This window comes from Dipteris shenzhenensis, chromosome 31, assembly GCF_047967505.1.
Source record: "Dipteris shenzhenensis isolate YYH24624 ecotype China chromosome 31, Dip_SZ_1.0, whole genome shotgun sequence".
NCBI lineage: Eukaryota > Viridiplantae > Streptophyta > Polypodiopsida > Gleicheniales > Dipteridaceae > Dipteris > Dipteris shenzhenensis.
In genome coordinates, this window is record NC_141626.1 from 23,214,749 (window position 1) to 23,238,314 (window position 23,566).

Sequence of the window (23,566 nt, forward strand, 5' to 3'; positions counted from 1 at the left end):
TTATGCCTCTTCCCGTGCCTCAGGCACCATGGGAAAGTATTACAATGGACTCTATTTATGATTTGCCAAGATCAAAGTCAGGGAATGATGGGATTTGGACTATCATTGATAGATTCAGCAAGCAAGCTCATTTCATTCCGGTTCGCAAAACCATAAAGGCAGATCATATGGCTAAGCTTTTCATGGCACAGATCTTTAAGCATTATGGTATGCCCAAGTCCATTGTTAGTGATCGAGATCCCAGAATGACCAATCTATTCTGGAGAGCTTTATTTGATAACATGGGGACGAATCTGAATTTTTCTTCTTCTTTCCATCCCCAGACAGATGGTCAAAGTGAAGTAGCAAATTCTACAGCATTAGATATGCTGAAATGCTACGTGGGTGACCAAGGTTCAGACTGGGAAAAGTACCTACCATTGGTAGAGTTTGCTTACAATAATACAGTGCACAGCTCTACAGGGAAAGCCCCCTTTGAGGTCATTTATGGGAAGGTGATTTTGCCACCTATCCTGAGGACCAAAGATGAAATATTTGCAGCTGATCAGTTTGTGAGAGACCTCCAGACAGCTTATAGCCAAGTCCGGACAGCAATCGAAAGGTCTCAAGAGAAACATAAAAGAGCTGCAGATAAGCATAGGAGACAATTAGATCTCAAGGAGGGGGATTGGGTACTTTTGAAGTTTGAAAAAGCTAGGCTCCGTAAGTTTAAAGGCAAACAGAAAGTGTATGCAAAGTTATCTCCCAGATACTATGGCGCTTTCAGGGTTACAGAAAGAATAAATGAGGCTGCATACAGGTTAGCATTGCCAGAGCATTGGAGGATTCACAATGCATTCCATGTGAGTCTTCTAAAGAAATTCCAAGGGCCATAGCCTACAGAACCAGTATCAGAGGATCCACTTGAAGTGGATGAGCTGGAGAAGGTCTTTCAGCCAGAACAGATTGTGTACCATAGTATACGCAAAGGCCCTCAAGGCAAGGAGTTTTACAGGTATCTTGTAAAATTCAAGAATTATACGGCATTAGATGCCAAGTGGATGGACGAAGACATGTTATCCGATCATCCATAGCTTTTGGATGTTTACAAGGAAGCTTTTCAGTTGAGGTCAACTGAATAGAAGCCGAGGAGATGTTACCACAATGTAAATATCCTAAGTCAAAGTACAGTTGACCATTTATTTGATCATAATTAAAGAGTTTTATATGTGTTAATTATGGTCAAAGAGTTCTTTTAATGGTCAAAGGATTGACTACGGTCAAAGATACTTGACTCTAGTCAAGTAAACCTGACTTCGGTTGGGGAGACTTGGTTTATTACCAAGAGGGTTAACTATGGTTAACCAGAGAACTACAGAGCTGACTACGGTCAGAGAGTGTTGACTTCGGTCAACGAGACTTGGCATACGCCAAGAGGGTTAACCACGGTTAACCAAGATGTGCCAACTTCGGTTGGAGAGTTGTGCCAACTTCAGTTGGAGAGACTTGGCTATAATTAAGGCGCCTCGACCCTTGTTCAAAGCTCCTTAATATTATGATCAAGAGTGTTGACTCCGGTCAACCAGAAAATAAATATATATTTTTATATTTGTTTAGGTGTGTACATGTATTCAGGGGGGACGCCCACTGTGACTAGAATTAGTCCACAGTGTGTTATTTGCATGCAAAGCGCTAACAATTAATGGGTGCCATGGTGGTGCGCTTTAATTAATTGTTGCAGGTACTAGGAAGAGTTATTTTCCTAAGCGCTACGGGAGCCTAACAAGCATCTAGGAGGCGGTTCGCGTGACCAAGTGTTTTGAAGACTCTAAAATGGCCCTTAGTGGCATTTAATAGGACTTAGTCTAGATTTTAGACAAGTGGCATGTTGCCAATTTGAAATGAGCTTGAAGCTCTTGTAATGAATGATTCACGTTTTGGATTGTTAATGTATCAGACAGCTCTACGCTGAACTCTTGTAAGAGATTCTCTTCAAGAAATAAAATACCTTCGGGGGGGTCTAGCCCGACATGTTGTCTTGGGTCCTAGTAGTGTGTGGAGAGAGAGAGAGAGAGAGAGAGAGAGAGAGAGAGAGCTTTTACTGAGTATTTCTGCAGTAAATTCTGAGCGTGAGGATCTGTAGAGAGAGAGCTAGTGAATTGCAACCAAGCTCTGGGGGCCTGTTTCAACCTGTATAAGGCTTCTTTAGAGTGCTGACTTTTGATGGGGATCTTGGAATCTGAAATCCTGGTGGCTGTGCCACACCTCCTTCAGGGTTCCATTAAAAAATGCAGACTTGACGTCCATCTGAAAAATAGGCCAACTGTGATGAGCAGCCAAGGCAATGACTATCCGAATGTTCACAACCCTAGCTGTGGGGGCGAAGGTCTGGTCGAAGTCAAGTCCTTCTGATTGTGCATAGCCTTTCGCCACCAATCTCGCTTTGTACTTGTCCAAGCTCCCATCTGACTTGAACTTAAGCTTGTACACCCATTTAGTCTCAATGACCTTCTGCTTGGTTGGTTTGGGCACTAAATCCCAAGAGTCATTTTTCAAATGGCATCCATCTCTACCTGCATGGCTTTCCGCCATGTTGGAATATCCTTCGCATTCTGGAAGGAACGGGGCTCCTCAAGCTGAGCTCCCATAGCGTAGTTCATGGAGGGAGTCTTCATGTTGCGTTGAGAGCGCCGCATTCTGGAACTGCTCTCGAGAATATCCGAGACCGGTGAGTTTGCTAAAGTCTGCAAATACCACTAAGGTAGCTTTTTCTCTGATGGAGGTGCCTTTGCTGAGTCGCCTTGGGAGCCGGTTCTGGAATAGCATGCTCCTCCTCCTCGGGGTCTTCAGTTGTCTTCACCTCTTGGATGGTGACCTTGGGTGGGGGTAATGACGGAAGTTCAAGAACCTCTTCTGCAGGTTGTGGCTCTGACTCCTCAAACATCACGTCCCTGCTGATAAGGGTCTTCTTCTTTTTCGGGTCAAAAAGGTGCTAGGCCTTGGATTCTTCATTGTATCCCACAAAGATACATCTTCAGCTATGGGAATCAAGCTTCTTCCGCTTATCTTTATGCACATGAACAAATGCATTAGAACCGAAAACGTGTAAATGAGATATCGTGGGCTTCTTATCATAGTACAGCCTTGGTCTTGGTTCTGTTGAGGATGTGAACGGTAGTGTTCACGGCTTCACCCTAGTAAGCTTTCGAGAGATTCCTCCCTCGCAACATGGTTAAACCTGTCTGTGTGACGGTCCTCAGCAACTCCATTCTGCTGAGATGTGTGAGTTGTAGTGAGTTGCCCGTGCTTCTTGCCAAATCTATTGAACTTGGTAGAATTGAACTCTCCCCCTCTGTCTGTGCGGAAGGCTTTGATTACCTCCTTGCTCTCCTTCTCTACCTGGGCCTTCCAGTCTTTGAATTTCTCATAAGCCCGAGACTTCTTGGCCAGGCAGAATACCCACATCATGCGACTGAAATCATCCACAAATAAAAGAGAATACCGTGAACCTGCGAATGAATTTGTCGACATTGGGCCGCAGATGTCATAATGAACCAACTCGAGCGGCTTCTTGGCCCGTGACGAGGCCTCCTATGGGAACTTGTCCCTGTGTTGCTTGCCCTCTAAGCAAGTCCTGCAAACACGATCATTGCCTGCAATCGATGGAAGTCCATCCACCATTTTCGACTTCTGCATCTCAACAAGAGTGCCATAATTGACATGACCGAACCGCTCATGCCATACTTTGGATCTGCCATGGTCCCTGTGCACCAATAGAGCGTTGAGCCGATATAGCCCATGCTCCTCGACTCCTTGAGCCACCACCTTTCCATTTGCCTTGGATGTGATAGTGACTTCGCCGTTGTTGAATAAGACCAACATATTGTGCTTGTCCATCAGCAAACAGACAAAAGGTTCTTGCACAAGTTCGGTACATACAGTACACCGAAAGTCAGCTCCTCGTTTCTTGCAGTCGTGATGAATGGAATACTACCAACACTCTTCACAGGGCATGCCCGGTTATCCCCCATAGTGACCTTGGAATCGGGATGCGTACCTTCCATGGTTTTAAACCTCTCCTTGTTGGACATGTGTTTTGAAGCTCCACTGTCCTCGTACCAACCTTCCTTTCCTTCACTGATTGCATAGGCAGAGTAGTACTCAGTGATGATGAAGTCAGCGCCAGTCGTGACGTTTGCCGATTCGGTCTTTGGCTCCTCCTTGGACTTGGACTCCTTCTTTCGCTTTAGGTCCACCTTCTTTTTACGGCACTCCTTAGCATAATGACCAAGTTTCTCACAGTAGAAGCATTTCATCTGCCTCTTTTCTCTGCATCCTCGATTTTGTTGTTATTCTTGGAGTCTTTGAACTTGCCCTTGCGAGGCTGGTCCCTTGCCACGAGATCCTTTTCGTCCGATTGAGTAAATAGCTTTTCCTGAGCCTCTTCTTGCAATAGGAAAGGGCCAAGCTCCTCGAAGATGAGAGGCTTGGTCCTCTGTCCTGCAGTGACCGTAGTCACGAAACTCTTGAAACTGCGAGGTAGCTTGTGTAACGTCAGCAATGCTAGATGACTTGAGTCTACCTTCTGACCAACTGCCGTGAGCTGGTCCCTTACCACCTTGACTTTTGTCAGATGGTCATGAACATTGTCCCCCTCATTCATATCCAGATTGTACAGTTGATGTTGAAGAAGCAAGATATGAGATGCGTTGTGTGTTTCATACAGATCCTTCAAAATAGCCCATGCCTCTATGGTCATCTAGATGTGCGGAAGGACAAAGTCCGCCGTGGTCCCTATGATTAATCCTAGGGAGTGGGCATCTCTGTCCCCAATTTTCAAGTTCTTCTCCATCTACTGGAATGAGAATCTTCCCCTTGTTGTCCAGCATATCTTTTGGCTTTGCCTCCACCCCTGTTGTCAGCTTCCACAACTTCCGAGCCACTAAATGACCCCGTATTTTCACCTTCCAGATTGGGTAGTTCGACCCATCTAGTTTCCCCGACTCTCCAAAGTTTGGGATGGTGAATGAGAGAAATCTGGTGGAGGAGGAAGGAAGAGAAGGGGCTAATGAAGCCCTAGGCACCAGGAAGGGGTGGATATTGTTGGCCATACCAGATTGGCCAGCAGGTTTGGGGGTAGACAGCCCCACAGGTCAGGTCTGCCTAAATCAGGGCCAGTTGGCCTCATTAAAGGGCTCTCATCCCTCTATATAAGGTCCCCCATTGGGGGATATTTAGACACTGAAGTGTGCCGTCAAACATACTCGTGGAGAGTTTCCAGCAGCTCCTAGCTCGGCGTGGAGCACATCCAAGGTTCAGAACACCTGCAACATAAGAAGTGCTGAGTACTTTGTAGGCTCCTTCCAAAGGCACTGAAGCCTTGTTCAAGAGGGACGCAGCAGCAAGAGTGGCCAGCAGATAGGGCACATTTGGAGGCCGCCTTCTGTCATCAATGGAGCTGCACATAGCTGTTGGGTGTAGGGACATTTTATATTTAGTTTTGGAATTATTTCTATTTACATTTGAGTGCCTATCTGGCTGTCCACATCATTGATCTGCAGTGTGAGAGGTTATTATATTTTCTGCTGCATACTTTGAGTAGGGCTTGGCTCAGCAAGCAAGGTCCTTTCCTAGGTTAATCTCTAACAGTGTGTTGGGCAAATGCTTTTGCCAAAGAGCAGCTCATGAGAGCCAGGAAATCCTTAAAGATTGGGCATTTTGATATAGTCAGTCTAATACTCCAAACTTGTAAGACGCTTGCTTACTTTTATAAGCTTGAGGGCGAACTTTCAAGGTTTTAGCAACCTGCAGATTCTGAAAGGACATTTAATGAACTAGACAGATGCAGTCACAATTTATATGCACCCTTGTGTTCTCAGAATCTGAGTATCAATTTGCAGTTACATGTCTCATAGAAGCCTTTACATAACCACATGTATTCTTCAGTTCCATCTAATTATCCTAATGAATACTGATATTTTCTACTGTCTAATCCTTTTTTGGGTCAATCTATATACACTTAAGGCAGCCCTTGATCTATTGAGTGTGTTTCATCAGTTTTGTATATGGCAGACCTCCAAATGAGTGTTTAGCTTGATGCCAGGATTTTTAGCCTCTCGATCTATCAACTCAAAAATTGTGCTAGGTCTGAAACCTTGGCTCCCCTAATGATCTGTAAACTTGGCAGGGTCATTCACCCCATGCATAAGGCTCTGTTGGGTCAGAGATTGGGTCAGAGACGAGACACACGAGGAGAGAGAAAGCACAAAAAGCTCGAATGATTGATTGATTCAGAAGATGTGACTAAAGTCACATCATATACATGGATAAGGTTGTGCTTGTGCTAAGCACACCCTGCAGGTCACATGGAAGTGTGCTTGCCAAGCTCGGGGGAAAAAACCTCTATTGGTTGGAGTAAAAAGTGCCCCGGGCCTACACCTAAGGTGTCACCCTACACTCCCAACACATAGGTGCTAACAAACCCTCCTGGAGTGAAGTGGTGACAGTGTACAAGGCAAATGTGATATCAATCACCAAAAGGAAGTAAGTTCAGAAGCTTGCGAAAGCCTTCGAACTTCTCACGAGACAATGCTTTGGTGAATATATCTGCCACATTGTCATGTGTAGGCACATAGATCATGCTGATTTCTGAGGCAGACAATCTCTCTCTGACATAATGATAATGAACCTCAATATGCTTTGTGCGAGCATGGAAGACGGGATTTTTCGCAACTGCCAAAGCACTCTGATTGTCTGTAAAAATAGAGGTAGCAGACTCCTGTCTCATACCCAAATCAGCAAATAATTGCCTGAGCCAAACACACTCAACGGTGGTTGTGAAGGCTGCCCTGTACTCAGCTTCACAACTGGAAGTGGCCACGGAGGGTTGCGTCTTACTCAACCAAGAGATGCATGACTGCCCAAAGTAGAAGCAAAAACCTGAAGTGGACACTCTTGTGTCAAAGCATCCTGCCCAATCGGAGTCACAGAAAGCATGCAGCTGTGGATCAGCCCCCTTGGGAAAGAATAAACCAAGGTGCATAGTACCGTGCAAATAGCGGAACACCCGCTTAACAGCCTGCCAATGCTTGGTTCCTGGGCAATGCATGAATCTGCTCAATAAGGAGACCCCAAACTGAATATCTGGCCATGTATTGCATAAATAAATCAAACAGCCCACAGCCTGCTGGTACAATGTCTGATCAAAAGCATCCCCAGAATCTTCAATGCTGAATTTCATCCCAGTCTCCACAGGTGTTGCAACTGGCTTGCAATCTTGGAAAGAGAACCGCTGAAGCAACTTTTGGATGTACTTAGTTTGTATCAGAACAATACCATCATCCCGCTGTATAAACTGAATGCCCAAATAAAAATGCAAAGGGCCCAGATCACTCATCTCAAATGAGGAATGTAATTCAGCCTTGAAGGCTGCAATATTTTGCTCATTGGGGCCTGTGAGCAGCATGTCATCAACATATAAAACAATGACCAAAAAAACATCCTGAGTCCTTTTAACATAGAGGGTACTGTAAGTTGGACTGTTGCTGAATCCCTGGGCAACCAAATATGTGTGTATCTTTTCATACCAAGCTCTAGGTGCCTGCTTAAGGCCATACATAGCTTTGCGAAGCCTGCACACCAAGTGTTCCTGTCCATCCTGCACAAATCCACGAGGCTGTGTAACATAAACCTCCTCATGCAAGTCTCCATGTAGGAACGCTGTTTTGATGTCCAACTGATGTACTTGCCATCCATGATGGGCTGCCATGGCGATCATGCATCTGATAGTGGTCATGCGAGAGGTAGGGGCAAAGGTTTCATCAAAATCAATACCCTTTTGCTGTGCATACCCTTTCGCAACGAGTCTTGCTTTGAAGCGGTCTATTGAACCATCAGCCTTCTGCTTAATCTTGTAGACCCACTTAGTACCAATGGCCTTTTTGCTTGGAGGCAATTCAGTTAAGTGCCATGTTTCATTTTGCATGATGGAATCATATTCTGAATGCATGGCTGCCATCCAATTACTGTCCTCTGCAGCATCCTCAAATGTCAGAGGTTCTTCATCACTGCATGTGCTCTGAAAGGCATAATCAGTAAACAACCCAGATGCATGATGAGATTTTGCACGAGTCCTCGCAGGTAAAGGAGTATGTAACCTGCTGTCCCGTAATGTTTCAATCAGCCACGTGGGCACCCGTTTGGATGACTGAATGGCTGTCCTTTCCTCATCAACTGCCTGGTCAATATTTGCCTCATCTATAGGCATATGTGGTTCAGCCACAATAGGCTGATTAGTTGCTGTACCGGCCTGCGTAACAGCATGGGGAATCAAACTGGAATGTTCTGAAAATGAGGGACCTTCAGTTGTCATGGGCAGCATTTGTTCAAACACATCCCTGGAGTAGACATCAGGCTGTTTTTGACAGGACAGCAATGGCTGAGTGGAATCCTCAGCAAAAATGACATCCCTGCTTGTAATAATCCTCCTGCTGGATGGATGATACAGCCGATACCCTTTGCTTTCAACACTGTACCCCACGAAAATGCATTTGAGAGCCTTATCATCAAGTTTAGTACGATGTTGCTGTGGCACATGTGCATAGGCCAAGCAACCAAATACTCTGAGATGAGCAACAGAAGGCTTCTTACCATGCCATGCCTCATACGGGGTGAGATTATGCAAGGCCTTTGTGGGACATCTGTTAAGTACATAATTTGCACACATGAGAGCTTCCATCCAGAACCTGTTGGGCAAACCTTTGCCTTTGAGCATACATCTACCCATCTCCATTTCTGACGTGTTTTTCCTTTCAGCGAGCCCATTTTGCTCTGGGGTGTATGGAGTGGTACACTGATGGATAATGCCTCTCTCTGCAAGATATGCATGAAATTCCTTGGACATGTATTCTCCCCCTCTATCAGTGCGAAGTGTCCCCACTTTTTCTGAGGCATAATTCTCAACCTGAGTAATAAAATGTCTGAATTTTGTAAACACCTCTGACTTCTCCTTCAATGGGTAGAGCCACGTGAAACGAGAGAAATCATCAATGAAAGTGACAAAATACAGATATCCCCCAATAGATGGAGTCCTCATAGGACCACAAACATCATTGTGTGTAAGCTGTAATCTACGGACAGCTCTGACAGTCCCATCTTTGGGAATCGGTGTGCGATGCATTTTCCCCAAGATACATCCCTCGCATACATGGCGAGTCGGAGTATGTATGTGTGGCATCTCGGACACCATTTCATGGCTGTGTAAACGCAGCAAACTTCTGAAATTGAGATGGCCAAATCGAGCATGCCATAATTCAGCATTTGCCAACTGTGATGGGGTGGTGGTGAATAAAGCATCATGCAAAGCACTCTCATAGTGATCAAGTCTGTAAAGACTGTGGCATAAAGTTCCAGAAGCCACAATTGTATCACCATCACTAATGTCATGTACGGTGCATCTGTGATCCAAAAACTTCACCATTAAGCCACCACGGGCAATGGCTGAAACTGAAAGCAAATTCTTTTTGATGCCAGGCACCCACAGCACATCAGAGAGTGTAAATGCACCACCATTTGCTGCGGTAAGTACAATCTTTCCCACTCCTTGCAAAGAATGGGAGGAGTTGTTGGCACATGTCACCGTGCCTCCATGAGAACCAGCTGCATAAGATGTAACAAATCCTTCTATGAGGTAATGTGCTTGCTAGCACCACTGTCAAAATACCATACATTGGCATCACCCACAGATAGGCATGCATCATGAATAGACGGATTGTAACTGCATAACACTGCAAAAGCCCATTCCTCATCATGGGAGGATGTATAAGTGTAATTTGCAGCCTCTTTGTTATCCGACGTGGGGACATTATCCGTCACTGCCATGCTGGCCCCTTTGCTCTTTTCCTTCTCAAGCCTCTTGCGACATTCATTAATGTAGTGTCTTGGCTTCCTGCAATAGTTGCACTTCCCCTTTTTTTTGGGTCTATCACCCTCTTTTTCATACTTGCCAGATGGCTGGCCTGCATCTTTCTTGGGCTTGCTGCCCCCCTGAAACGCAGCCTTACCTTTGCCTTTCTGGCTGGCAATAAAAGCCTGATCAGCCACACGCATCACGGTCCTATTATATCTAGACTGCTCCTCTTGCAAGAGTACAGAAACAAGCTCATCGAAGGTAATTGAATTGGGATTACCCTTCATCATAAGACGCATAGTAGTGGACACATTCTGATACGTGTCGGGGATGGCCTGCAACACTGTAGAAACCAACGAGGCATCCGGAATAATCTCATCCACAGATGCTAATTGCTCCCGTAAATCCTTTACCTTCGTGAGATAATCATCCATGGAATCACCATCAAGCATAGGAAGAGTCTCCAATTTCCTCTTCAAGTATGCCACACGGGCTTCATTCTTGACTTGGTACAACTTTGCCAAATTTTCCCAAGCTGCGCTTGCTGTTTTGCATGACCGGATGTGAGGAATAATGCTTCTTTTAACAGATAATGCAATCAAGGCATGTGCATTGGCATCTCGGCCATCCCATCGACTCTGCTCTGGAGTAGGTGATTGTGATATCTCTGTAATCCGAGATGACTCACCCTCTGAACTAGGTGAAGGAGTATTTGTTGGTGCATGTGGACGCAACTAAGTGCCATCCACAATGCCCCAAAAACCTTTAGCCACAAGCACATGTCGCATCATGTACGACCAGAGAGGATAGTTGGTCCCATCCAATTTATCTTCTACAGAGAGCAATCCAAAAACATCCCTTTTTGCCATTGCAATTGCATAGAATTTTCCCAAATTTCTTCAAGAAATTGTACTGCAAAACTGAAAGCCCCAAATTTCGAGCTTGAAATTGCGATAAAAAAGGGGCAAATTCACTAAAAGCCCCAAATTTTAGACCAAATCTGCAGATCTGTCTGCAATGTTTGCTTTGCAAGTAATTGTGAACCTGAGAATACCCAAATGACAGCAAAGAACTGCAAATATCTGCACAAGTACCACGAGATCTGCTGGTACTAGAACTGTACGGAAGCAGGACTGACGACCTGCTGTACGGAAGCAGAAATGAAGGACTGACGACCTGATGTACGGAAGCAGAAATGAAGACTTGTTGTGCGGAAGCATAGCCTGTACGGAAGCAAGAATGAAGACCTGCTGTACGGATTGTACGCGCAGGTACATCTGCTACGTACGGCGATGACGCAGGTGATGACTGCAACAGGTAGATCAGGTACATGATGGTACAGCAAGTATGGCGACGATTACGCAGAAGGTACAGCAAGTACCACACGTACGGCAGATACAGAATCAGGACTTGTACGCAAACAGGTACGACGACCTGTTGTACGGTGTACTCGTGCAAGTACGGCAATAGCAGGTACAGTGCCCGTACGGAAGGTACGGCGACGGTATGGACGGGGCAGGCATACGGCGTAGACACGTACGTGCGGCGCACTTGCAGCAAGCTGTACGGCAGAATCATTCGAAATGTACGGACGACAATTGTACGGATGGCATGCGCCAATGAGAATGCAGCGTACAGACAGAATGCAACAGGAAGAAGAGCACGAACTATCAGGGTAGGAGGAGCTTGGGTTGGAAGCAGGAGCTCAACGAGGCTCTGATACCATTTGTTGGTGCAGAGATGAGACACACGAGGAGAGAGCAAGCACAAAAAGCTCGAATGATTGATTGATTCAGACGATGTGACTAAAGTCATGTCATATACATGGATAAGGTTGTGCTTGCTAAGCACACCCTGCAGGTCACATGGAAGTGTGCCTGCCAAGCTCGGGGGAAAAAACCTCCATTGGTTGGAGTAAAAAGTGCCCCGGGCCTACACCTAAGGTGTCACCCTACACTCCCAACACATAGGTGCTAACAGGCTCTTGATGGATAATTACATTTGACCACTGTCTAAACATCTAGGAATGTTATGGATTAAAATATTATTTTTTAATTCAAAAGAGAGAGACGCTGTTAGGATGCTAGTCAAGTATGATCATTGGTAGGCCCTGATACATTTGTTATGGCTATTCACCTCTGGAGGATTGATAGAAACTCAGTAGTTGATTTGCTTATAATTGTATGAATACTAACATTGACACCTTTTTTGATATTTGTTCTTGACATTGTGTTTCTTGTGCATTGAAGACTGCACAGGTTTCTATTGTGTTCGTGATGCTAATTTTGCTTGCAAACCTAGAATCTTCATTTATAATGTGGTCTTTTTATATATTTTGACCAATTAATAAGTTTAACCTGTCTTGTTTATATGTAAAGTGTGGTGCAGAACAATGAGCATCTTGTTGGTTACAGCCTTCTGGAAGTTGAGGTGAGCTTGTATTTTAGTTTTTGATCAATGTTGAACAAGCATGCTTTGATTTTCAGTTTGTTGAATGTAGGGGGGAACGTATCAGTCATTACATATCTTACCACTTATAGCAAGTCTAGTGGCTTTTGTAGTTTTTATTAGCATGGGACTAGGAAGAGTGAATTTTAACTCACTCAGCTTATATTCCTAGAATATCTATGAGAAGGTAAATGCTTAGGTAAGAAACAACTCTATTAAATTGAGCTTTTCCGAAAGAGGGTATTTGTTCTGGATATTTTGTGAACTTCAAACTAAAGGAATTCTCACCGTATTCTTTGAGTGTTTTCACATCTAAGCAGCTTCCTTTGGGTGCAGATAATTTCTTTGCTTGCAAAGTACCATCGAAAGAAGGTTCCTTGTAAAAAGGATGAAGATTTTACTCAGCTTCCTGTGCAGGTACCTCCTTGTTTTACCTTCTTTCTGGACTATATGCCCCTTTTTGTGTTCCTAGCAATCGTATTACTAAGCTGCAGGGCTCTTCATGATTGCTGCCACTTCTGGGCAGGTACAGAAGAAGACAAGGGCCTTGTGTGCAATTATTCGTATTGCAATTGCTCTGAATAGAGCCCACCGCAGTGCTATCAAGAGGGTGCATGTAATTCAAGATGTTGATAGATGTGTTTTGGTACGACATCTACACATTTTTTTGTGATAATATGCCCCTTCATTGCATAGAGATGCGCCAATTATTAGACTGCTTTGTTTCCTGGGTGCTGCATTTGATATTCATTGTTCCAAATGAAACGAGTAACCTTGAAACTGAACAACTGTGCATGTGATTTGTTTTTCTTGTTTGCAGGTTGCTGTGCCCTCCGTGGATCCGTTTACTCAAAAGCCACAAGATGTTAGTGTAGAATTGTGGGCTTCTCAGGACAAGCTGGATTTTTTTGAGAAGGTATGTCTTCCTTCAATAACAGATGGGCTGCTCTCTCTCCTACGTGCGTGCATGTGTGTGTGTGTGTCAGAGAGAGAGAGAGAGAGAGAGAGAGAGAGAGAGAGGATTGGAATGGAAGTGGACAAGATTATCCCCTATAGGGCATATTTCTCAGGGTACTGTCCTTCTCTCCCTCCCTCTCACATTGCAGGATAGAATAAAAATGTAGTTGCTTGGAAGGCTGAAGGTATTACAGCTTTCAAAGCAGACAATAATTCCGTAATAGAACTTTTTTGAAACTACCACATTTGGAATTCCTGATTTAATGGATACTGAAAGATCTACCTCTTACTGATGAAGATAGACACGTCCATTGTGCTTATGTATTTGGTGAAGTTGGAATCAAGTTAGCCTTGCACGCGTATTCTACATATGGTCTCATGGAAATTTCTGAAATAGTCAGTCAGTCCACACATCTTGTAATCTGTTCGAAATTGTGGGTTTGATTGTTTGATTCTGCTTCTTATGCTGTGTGTGTGATCATTTTCCAAGGAAAATTTCTTTTATAAATGATGGATTGAGTTCAGTCACCTCAAAGTTTTGGTATTGATGATCTGCTTTTGTTCAGATATTTCAGCGAAAAACATCTATTGTAATAGCGGATCAAAACGATGAGAGCTTACTCAAACTTGATAATTCTTGTACTTTTAATGGAAGAAACTGAAGTCATGATTGCATATCTTACATCTGCTGCTATCATTGATACTTTCCTGGTGGGCCTTGACGATATTAGCGTACAGTCAACAAGTTTCTAAGATGGTAACACAAGGTCTTTATGTTCCTGTGCAGTGTGAATTCAGTTATTTCTGTGCAGCTAATACATCTTTGGGTTCTTTTTTGTATCCTAGATGTACATTTTCTGGCATATCTGAGGCATTCCCCATTGTGACTGCCTTGATACAAGGATGCGTAAGTGTTTTCTCTGGGGAAGGATTTGACAGTTAACCCCTGTGAGCACATTTTCGAGTAGGAAGATCAATCTTGGAGCCTATTGCATAGAGTGTGGTGATCTTATTTAAGCTGAAGATTTTGGATTATGCAGGAGAGTTGTAGTGAGGCTCCAATGACCTGGTGTACAGACGAGCAGCGGCTATCGAAAGTGACACAGGGATGTACCCAAGCCAAAAAGACGACTGTTTTGAAAAACAGTATTTGTACTCTTTGAATACAGCAGGTGCAAGGTGTGGCTTTTGCCTACAAATGCCATTCATGGCAAACATGTATAGTCGCTGTGCACCATTCTTGCCAGCAAAGGTGTAATGACTAAACCATTTGTATATAGAAGTCACAAGAGGCTGCAGGAGTGCGAATGAGGTCTTGACTCTTAGTGTAAAGCCCTTGGTTTTCACTTGATTATTATCCTTTCTCTTGTGCCTCTTTCAATTGACTATTTAATACTTGAGATTGCTTACATATGTCAGGAGGACTTTCCCCCCTTAAGATGGCATGGAGGAAGACTAGAATGATGCAATTTGAGCAATTTTAAGGCCTTGGGAATTTTGTCTCTTCCAAATTTGGTGTGATGTTTTGCCAATCACCTACAAATTATGGTCGAATTCAGCAATGAAACCATGGATCAATTATATGATAGATCAGTTGTGGATCAATAGAGTGCAAGGGTCTCTCTCTCCCTCCCCTCTTCTCCCCCCCTTTTTGTATGTATGTACATACATATGTCATACATTCATATTTGTTCTGTCACTAAAAAATTGTGCATATACAGACATTCATTTGTGTGCACATGTGAGGGCGGGCGTCAAACGTGTCCGTGGAGTCGGAAACAACATGCGTCCCGCATGGGTGTGCACAGGTGTTGGGGTTCTCAATACCTCTCTTCTTTGATCGCCGCCTTCGTGTGTGTGTATGGGTGGGTGTCCACACACACACACACTTTTTTTTTAAAGTGAAATCTTTGATTGATTATATTATATAAGTAGCGACCTCAAAATAAGATGCTACAATTACATGAACTGAAAATTTAAGTATATGCCAAAAAGACCTCATGATCTATGTAACGTTGAGGTTCTTGTAAAGCCAAGGAAGGTTGAAAGACTTTTGACTAGTGAATGCTTTCAGCTCTCAAAGAATTTCCAAGCAAAGATTGCCGTCCATTCCATTCTAGATGAGAAAGAAGCAAGCGGGAGATAAAAGGGCATCCAGGCAAAGTGCCATCAGTGCATCCAAAAAAGAAATCCCAGTGATCGAGTTGCCAATGACCAAATGTAAAAATACTGATATGAGTGACCAGAGTCCTAATCATAAGAGTCCAAGGCTGATCACCTTGCAGAAATTGTAGCAACATTTTTTCCCTGTGGGCAAGAATATGCACATGAATATCTGTGATGTTCAATCCACCATGCATCTTGGAAGAACAAATGTGATGCATCGAAAGTAGCCTGAGACTTTTTTTTCCATGTTTGGATCGCCATAAGATTTCCATAAAGACAGACATGAAAGATGTAAGATCTGCCTTAGTGAACATGATTAATGGCAAGTAAAATTGAATATATGCCACAAGGATGGACTGCACTATTCGAAGACGAACGTGCAAAGGTCAGGTTGCCAGTTTCCAATACTCAAGCTTTTTTCGAAGCTTAGCCAAAACCCAATCAGTGTGTTGTCAGCGAGTGAGTTCCCATCCCAAAAGGTAACCAAGATGACGAACAAACTGAGTGGGTGGAATCATATCCTCGGGCCATAATAGACTATGCTAGTCTTTGGAATGCAAAAAGAGCAGCTTAGACTTTTGAAAATTAACATGAAGACCAGCTATCAATCCATAAACAAAGAGGGCTTGCATCAAGGCACCAAGATCATGGGGCGTATTCTTCAGGGTAAAGAAAGAATCATCAGCATAAGCTTGAGCAACCATGCTGCGATTAGCATTCAATTCCAAGCCATGAAGTGATTTTGTAGCCACAAGATGATCAATATATTGCAGCATAGGATAAGTAGCAATGGCATAGAGTAAAGCACTGAGAGGACATCCCTGGCGGACCACTCATCAGAGATATCCCCAGAAAGAATGCAAGTCGCATTGCTATCTATGTAAAGCTATTACATAACCTGCTGCATTTTTTGTCCAAACCCCAAAGCTCGCATAGTTTGCGAGATGAAATCCCATGGAACTGTGTCAAAGGCTTTTGCAATATCTACCTGCAAGAGTTGAACATCCTGCTGCGTGTATTTGGCATATTTAGTCCCAATATAAGCATTGGCAATGTTATCTGTGATATGGCAACGTGGAACAAAGCCATATTGGGAGGGATGCAACCCATCATGCAAATAACCTTGAATCCGATCAACCACCATTTTGGCAATGATCTTGTAAATGACTAGCATGAGCGTGATTGGCCTCCAATCAACAAGTGAATCACATAGCTGCTTTTTTGGAATCAGCTTAAGAAGACCCTTTTTCCATGACACAGGCATCTGCTGATTTTGCCATGCTGTATTTACCATTTGCAGCAAGGTGAATTTAAGAAGATTCCAGAATGCAAGAAAAAATTCAGCAGTGAGACCATCCCATCCTGGAGATTTCCATCTGCCACAGGATCTTAGTGCATTAGACAATTCCCTTTTAGTGAAGGGATGTTCAAGTTCCAAAGCTTGAGCATCAGACAGAATTGGATGAATATGCTGCAAAAGAAGCTGACATGCAGACACAACCCATTGAGAAAGAGTATCCAGATGCCAAAAATGAGTGGAGAAGTGTTGCACACATAAATCAGCAAGCTCTGAACGAGATGTTGACCAAGAACTATTAGGCATCCGGATCTGACAGATATTGGCAGCCTGTCTTTTGTAGTGTAAACTCTTAAAAAATTGCTTGGAAGAGCAGCCTTTATCCAAAAATGCCTGTTGTCTGGATCGAGTTTCCCATTTAGCAAGCTTTCTGTGATTATTGGATTGAGGAGAGAATTGAGCCTGACATAAGAGCATGCTTTCCTCTAAAGACAAAGGGCGAAGATGAGCAAGCTCAATCAAACTCTAACAAGTAAATTTTGCATGTGCTACAGTCTCCCTTGTGGCCATATAGGATTTTCCATAATCTCGAATAAGTGCTTGCATTCGAGCAACAAAAGCCTGCCATGCATAATCCAAACCAACGCGTATCTGACAAGAGAGAGGCTGAATAGCATCAGAGACCAAGGCTTTAAAGGTAGCATGCTCCAGATAACTATTTTTAATCAACAAAAGCCTTTGTCAAGGCAATCTATCAGTGGGAAATTCATGTAAGGAAAGCCTCCAACCAAAGAGGAGCATGATCCGAATGTGTGAAAGCATGATCAACCCAAATTTACAAGTAAAGGCATCACAATGCTGTGGATCAATCTGATACCATTTGTCCAAGTGTGCCTGATAAGAAGATTAAGCATTATGTTGAAAGGTATAACCCAAAAGCATGGGCTGTAATTCCTTCCAGAGATCAACCAGGCGCAACTGAAGCAAAAAATCAGACCATGCTTGTGCTTCAGAAGCCAACATATGAGTGTGGCCCGAGGTGCTGTCACCCGATTGAGGGGCATTATTAAAGTCACCACAAATGAAGGCATGTTGTCGGCCATGGATACGTATGCATGGCAGCCCAAATCAAAGCTCTATCACGAGAAGACTGGGAGGCATAAACTGATGCAAATTCAAAAATTTCCCCTTGAACAAGGCATTGAACAATAATCCATCTACCATGGCGATCATTGAGAGCCACAACAGGTTGAAGGTCGTGCTTTACCAAAAAAGCCACACTAGAAAAGGACTGCTCTTCAGCATAGAAGATATCATAACTAGCAAAATGGCCTATTTGACTAGCGTACATATGCTGATTATGCTCTTGCAAAGCAACTATATCAGGCTGCAATTGCCTGATATACATCCAGACCAGTTTCCATTTGCGACCATCACACATTCTCTGTACATTGAGAGTAGCACACTTTAGATGATCAAGCATGTTTACAGTTATGGGACAGGTATGTACAGCAACTAACAGGCTGTCTACGTCTGCATTTCCACCTCAATGTCCGGGCCTCTACCTTGGGATAAAGCATAGCCTAAGGAGAGGACAAAATTGCAGCAACTTCTTCTTCAGGAAACAAGGTCCGATTTGCAAGTCACAACAGCCCAGGTCAAGCCAACACCAGAGTTTTTAGCAGGTGTTTTCCCATGAGAGGATGCACCACTCCAAGTCCGACAAGGCAAAGGTCGCCTAGGGGAGATCACTTTGCGAGGAGTTTGCCATCCATTAGTCAAAAAAATTTCCCCCTTCCAGTGAGGTGGAGAGGAGAAAGGCACAAGAAAAGAAGTATTACCATTTGAGACAGCCGGGGCTTTGCCTTTGTCTTGAATAGAGAAAAATTGTTTGACCCCTTTGTTTTTGACCACAGAAAAGGCATTTGCATTCTTATTCAAAGGTTGAACCATTTCAGCTTGCAGTGGCATCCGTGGAGCTTGGGAAGGGCATTGTGAAGCCATGTACCCAAATTGCTTGCATTCAAAGCAAGCACCTGCAAACAGCCCCCACTTGAGCTTGTAAAATGCACTCCCCATGGAAACATTATTCATAGTAACTGAATAAGAAGCTAGAGTGGGATGATATGTATCCCACAAAATGCAGAAGCGATTCGAATTTCCATTGGGTCACGGTGGACATACCACCTTACGGAGGGAAGCTGCAATTTTAGGTAGAAGAGAAGACAAGCATTGAGGAAAATCCACAACTTCTACCCAAACATGGCAATGATGCCGAATCAATGCCTGATAATCCCGGGTGGGAGACTAGGGCAGAACATGGACCATCTACTGGCCATAGAAGAGAGGAGAGTTCTCTAGCAAAACCTGACGGTGCTCCTCATCAGCCATGATGATCTCAAAAAAGCCCCTCGCTGCATAATGAACTTTTTTTACATAAGAACCATTTGGGGTTCGAGTCAACCAATTCCCAACATCTATTGCAGTAGGCATCCGTCCTGGGAAGAAAATTATAATGGCATGCTTTGCATACTCCTTAACTGGATCAAATATATCATCCACTTCCACCATAATGCCAGTGGTGGGAAGTGGATCTTTCCAACCTTTGCGGGTATCCTCAAACCCGTCATGCATAACCTCATAAACAAGCTGAGCCTCAGCAGAGTCATGAAGGGAATCATCTGAATCCATCACCTGTTTTTGTTTCTTGTAGGAAACCGACTTATCTTTGTGAAAGGTTTTCTCATAGGAATAATCTGCCATTTGAGTTAAGGAAAAGGCTTGCAAGTAGCAACGCTTTACAAGGAGGAAAGCACAGTAGGTACAAAACTATACGGATTTTTCTTGGCTGTACGAACAAAATCGTACGGATTTTTGATAGTACAAAAATTTTCCCCCTTGACAAACAGCAAAACTATACATATTTCCTCGGCTGTACGGACAAAACTGTACGGAATGTACGGATAAAATTGTATGGATTTTTCCTGGCTGTACAGACAAAATCGTACGGATTTTTAACAGTACAATGATTTTTTTTTCAAATTTTTTGATAGAGCGTACGGACACAAAACGGTGTCAAACGAAACCTCGAGGGCGTCAAACTGAGGGAGAAACAAGCAACTACAGCATGGGAGCACCACACACACACACACACACACACACACACACATACACACACTCACTCACTCACTAACCCTTTTTCCTTTTGACCATCCTAATTACTTTTCTTCCCTTTATAATCCTTCGAAAACCCTTTTAAACCACCTTGCCCCCCCCCCCCCCCTTCTCTCTCTCTCTCTCTCTCTCCAAAATTGTTCCCTCACTCTTTCTCTACCCTTCTCTCCCCTTTCTTTCTCCTAAATTCCTTGTTTATCCTCATTTTCCTATTTTTTCCTTAATTCCCTAAATTTTTCCTTATATCCCTCCCCCTAAGTTCCCTTATTTTCTCCCTTTTGATTTTCCCTTCTTTTTCTCAAAATTCTTCTATTTTTTGCCCAGTTTTCTCCATTTTTTTGTGTGGAGCTAGAAACAACATGCGTCTCACATGCGTGTGCACAGGTGTTGATGTTCTTGATGGAATCAGGGAGAGCAAGAGAGACAAAGTGGTGAACGTAAGTTGCAATAGATAAGATAGGGAAAGGTTTTGTCTAAGTGACAAAACCTTATCCTTCACTAACCATAGTTAGTGAACTAACTGGGGCTAGGGGAAAAACCTCTAATGAGGGAAAAGTGCCCCTAACCTACTTATTATATTACATTGGTCACTGCCTAGAATATAATAATAATTCTAACACCCCCCCTGCAGTGCCAATGTCATGTACAAGGAAATGATCAATCACCAAAAGGAGATAAGTTCAAGGCACTGCAAAATGCCTCAAACTTCTCACGTGGAAGTGCTTTGGTGAAGATGTTTGCAACATTGTCATGTGTTGACACATAGATCATACTGATCTCTCCTGCATGCAACTTCTCTCTGACATAGTGATAGTGAACCTCAATGTGCTTCATGCGAGCATGAAACACAGGATTCTTTGCCACTGCTATAACACTCTGACTATCAATGAGAATCAGAGAAGGACCCTCTAATGAAAGATGAAGATCAGCAAACAACAAGCCCAAGTCTGACATATCAAATGTAGCTTTCAATTGGACTTTGAAATCTGCAATTACTTCCTCATTTGATCCGGTTTGCAGCATTTCATCTACATAAAGAATGATAACCAAAATATCTCCCCCATCCTTCTTAATGTAGAGGGTGCTCTCAATTGGACTATTGTGCAGCCCCTTGCTAGTTAGAAAGGCATCAATTTTTGCATACCATGCACGTGGAGCTTGTTTTAGCCCATACAAAGCTTTATTCAGCTTGCATACCTGATGTGCATTTCTTGAAATTTCAAAGCTCGGAGGTTGCTTGACAAAAACCTCTTCTTCATTAAGGAAAGATGTTTTAATGTCCAACTGATGAACATTCCATTCAAAATTTGCAGCCATTGCTATAACTGATCGGATGGTGGTCATCTTGGATGTAGGAGCAAAGGTCTCCTCATAATCTATGCCCTTTTTCTAAGCATATCCTTCTGCAACTAGCCTTGCCTTGTACCGATCAATGGATCCATCTGGCTTTCTTTTGACTTTGAAAACCCGTGTACCTATGGCATTCTTGCCTGGTGGCAAATCCACAACATCTCAAGTCTGATTTTTATGAATGGACTGCAATTCATTGTGCATGGCATTCATCCAATGCACATTATCCTTTGCTTCTTCAAATGTCTCAGGCTCCTTCTCATCAAGAAGAGTACCTACGTATGCTGATTCAACAAAAAGAGCCCCCCCTATGTGCCTTATTGCATTGCGAGTCTTGCTAGGCAATGGAGCCTCAAGCTTACTCTCCCTGAGAGTCTAAAGCAACCAATTCGGGACTATTTTGGCTGCGTGTATCTCTTGAATTTCATGCCTGACATCTTCATCCACACCTTGAGGTGGTACTAAATCAGCCGGGGGCTGAATCTCGACATGTGGATCTGGAGGAGATTGCTGTAAATTTTGAGTTTCAGTAGGGGGAACCTAATGCTATAGGAAGCATCCCCTCAAACACATCATCTGAAGAAGGTGGAATCTGAAAATCAGCATGTGTATGTGCAGAATTTTTAGAGAATATAACATCTCTACTAACAAAAATCTTGTGTGTAGCAGGATTGTAGAGACGATAGCCTTTGCTTTGTGAACTATATCCCACAAAAATGCATTTGAGTGCCTTATCTGCTGACAACTTGTGTCTGACTCCAAGGGCACGTGGGCATATGCAATACAACTAAAAACTTTGAAATGGTCCACTGAAGGCTTTCTCCCATGCCACGCCTCATAGGGAGTGATTATCTTCAAAGCCTTTGTAGGAGCCCAATTCAAAATATAGTTGGCACACATGAGGCCTTCTAGCCAAAACTTATGAGGCAACTTCTTACTTGTGAGCATGCATCTATCCATCTCCATGGTAGTGCAATTCTTCCCACTGTAAGCTGATGTATGATGCCTTTCTCCTCCAAAAATGTCTCACATTCATGAGACATATACTCCCCCCCTCGATCTGTTCGAAGTGTCTGCACCTTGAGTCTTGTCTCATTCTCAACCATGGCCACAAAGTGTTTGAAATGCATAAACACTTCTGATTTTTCCTTAAGACCATAGACCTAAGTGTAGTTGGTGGTCATCTATGAATGTAACAAAATAGAGATAACCCCCAAAAGCAGGTGTCCTCATGGGACCGCAGACATCACTGTGAATAAGCTATAATTTTCGTGTAGCTTTCATTGCACCATCCTTCTTGAAGGGAATTCTATGCATTTTGCCAAGAATGCAGCCTTCACATGCATGAGGAGGAGGCGACTCCAAAGGAGGCAATGCATCAACCATATCATGCCTCTGAAGTGTCATTAAGCTGCCATAGCTCATGTGCCCATACCTGGCATGCCATAAATTCACATTCTGCATTGCAACAGTGGGAGTGCTAACTGATAATGCAAGATCGGATCTTTTGTCATATAGATCAAGCTGAAAAAGACCCCGATACAAAGTGCTAGACAACATCAAAGCATAGTCATTCTCTTTGTCACTCACTGATTGCACACTTGTCATCATCAAAAACAACCCGAAATCCTCCTCTATTAAGTGAGGACACTGAAAGAAAATTCTTCTTTATCCCTAGCACATAGAGAACATCTAAAATTCTAAAATATGTGCCATCAGTGGATGTGAGAATAATGTCTCCCACTCCACACAGTGAATAAGAAGAATTATTCGCACAAGTCACCTTCTTTTTGGTGGGTGGAGGATGCAGAGATACAAACAGACTCTTCTTGGAAGTGATGTGCTTTGAAGCACCACTATCAAAATACCAAGTATGAAGTGTCTCATTGACACTAAGAGAGCATGCATCCTTTGAAGGATCATAACTGCAAGTCAAGAAAGCATATGGGTCATCATCATTAATGGTTGTAGCATCTGAACTACCCACTGAAAAATCTGAAGTGCAAGACATAAAGGCATAGTGCTCTTCCACAAAGTTGGCTACAACATCTCCCTCATCATGAGAATGTGGAACTGATGCATCTAACACAGCCATACCAGAATCCCTTTTCTTCTCTTTGGCTATGCGCTTCTTGCATTCTCCAATATAATGACGTGGCTTCTTGCAATAATGACAGATGCCCTTCCTTTTTTGCTTATTTGTATCACCCTGTGCCTTATAAGAAGGCTGTGCAGAATCAGTTTTATGTTGATGTGTGGGCTGATTGGCATGTGGCTTTTGCTGCCCT

At 43.4% G+C, this 23,566-nt stretch overlaps 1 protein-coding gene and 1 pseudogene across 7 annotated transcripts in view; one reads left to right on the top strand and one right to left on the bottom strand.

Moving 5' to 3' along the window:
* Nucleotides 1-14,762, top strand: part of LOC147881219 (Ppx-GppA phosphatase) — a 65,998-nt gene extending 51,236 nt beyond the window's left edge. For 2 of the 7 annotated variants that reach the window (XM_087369894.1, XM_087369895.1), the window contains exons 4-8: nt 12,275-12,316; nt 12,671-12,751; nt 12,861-12,980; nt 13,155-13,250; nt 13,858-14,762. In XM_087369894.1, coding sequence (XP_087226020.1) covers nt 12,275-12,316; nt 12,671-12,751; nt 12,861-12,980; nt 13,155-13,250; nt 13,858-13,953 — 435 coding nt within the window. In that variant the 3' untranslated portion in view covers nt 13,954-14,762. Of the gene's footprint in view, nt 1-12,264; nt 12,317-12,670; nt 12,752-12,860; nt 12,981-13,154; nt 13,251-13,857 lie in introns of those variants that run through there. The other 5 variants (XR_015540466.1, XR_015540465.1, XR_015540464.1 and 2 more) reach the window with 5 other exon arrangements.
* On the bottom strand, nt 6,506-7,225 carry LOC147881220 (secreted RxLR effector protein 161 pseudogene; annotated as a pseudogene).
* Nucleotides 14,763-23,566: the final 8,804 nt, after the last annotated feature.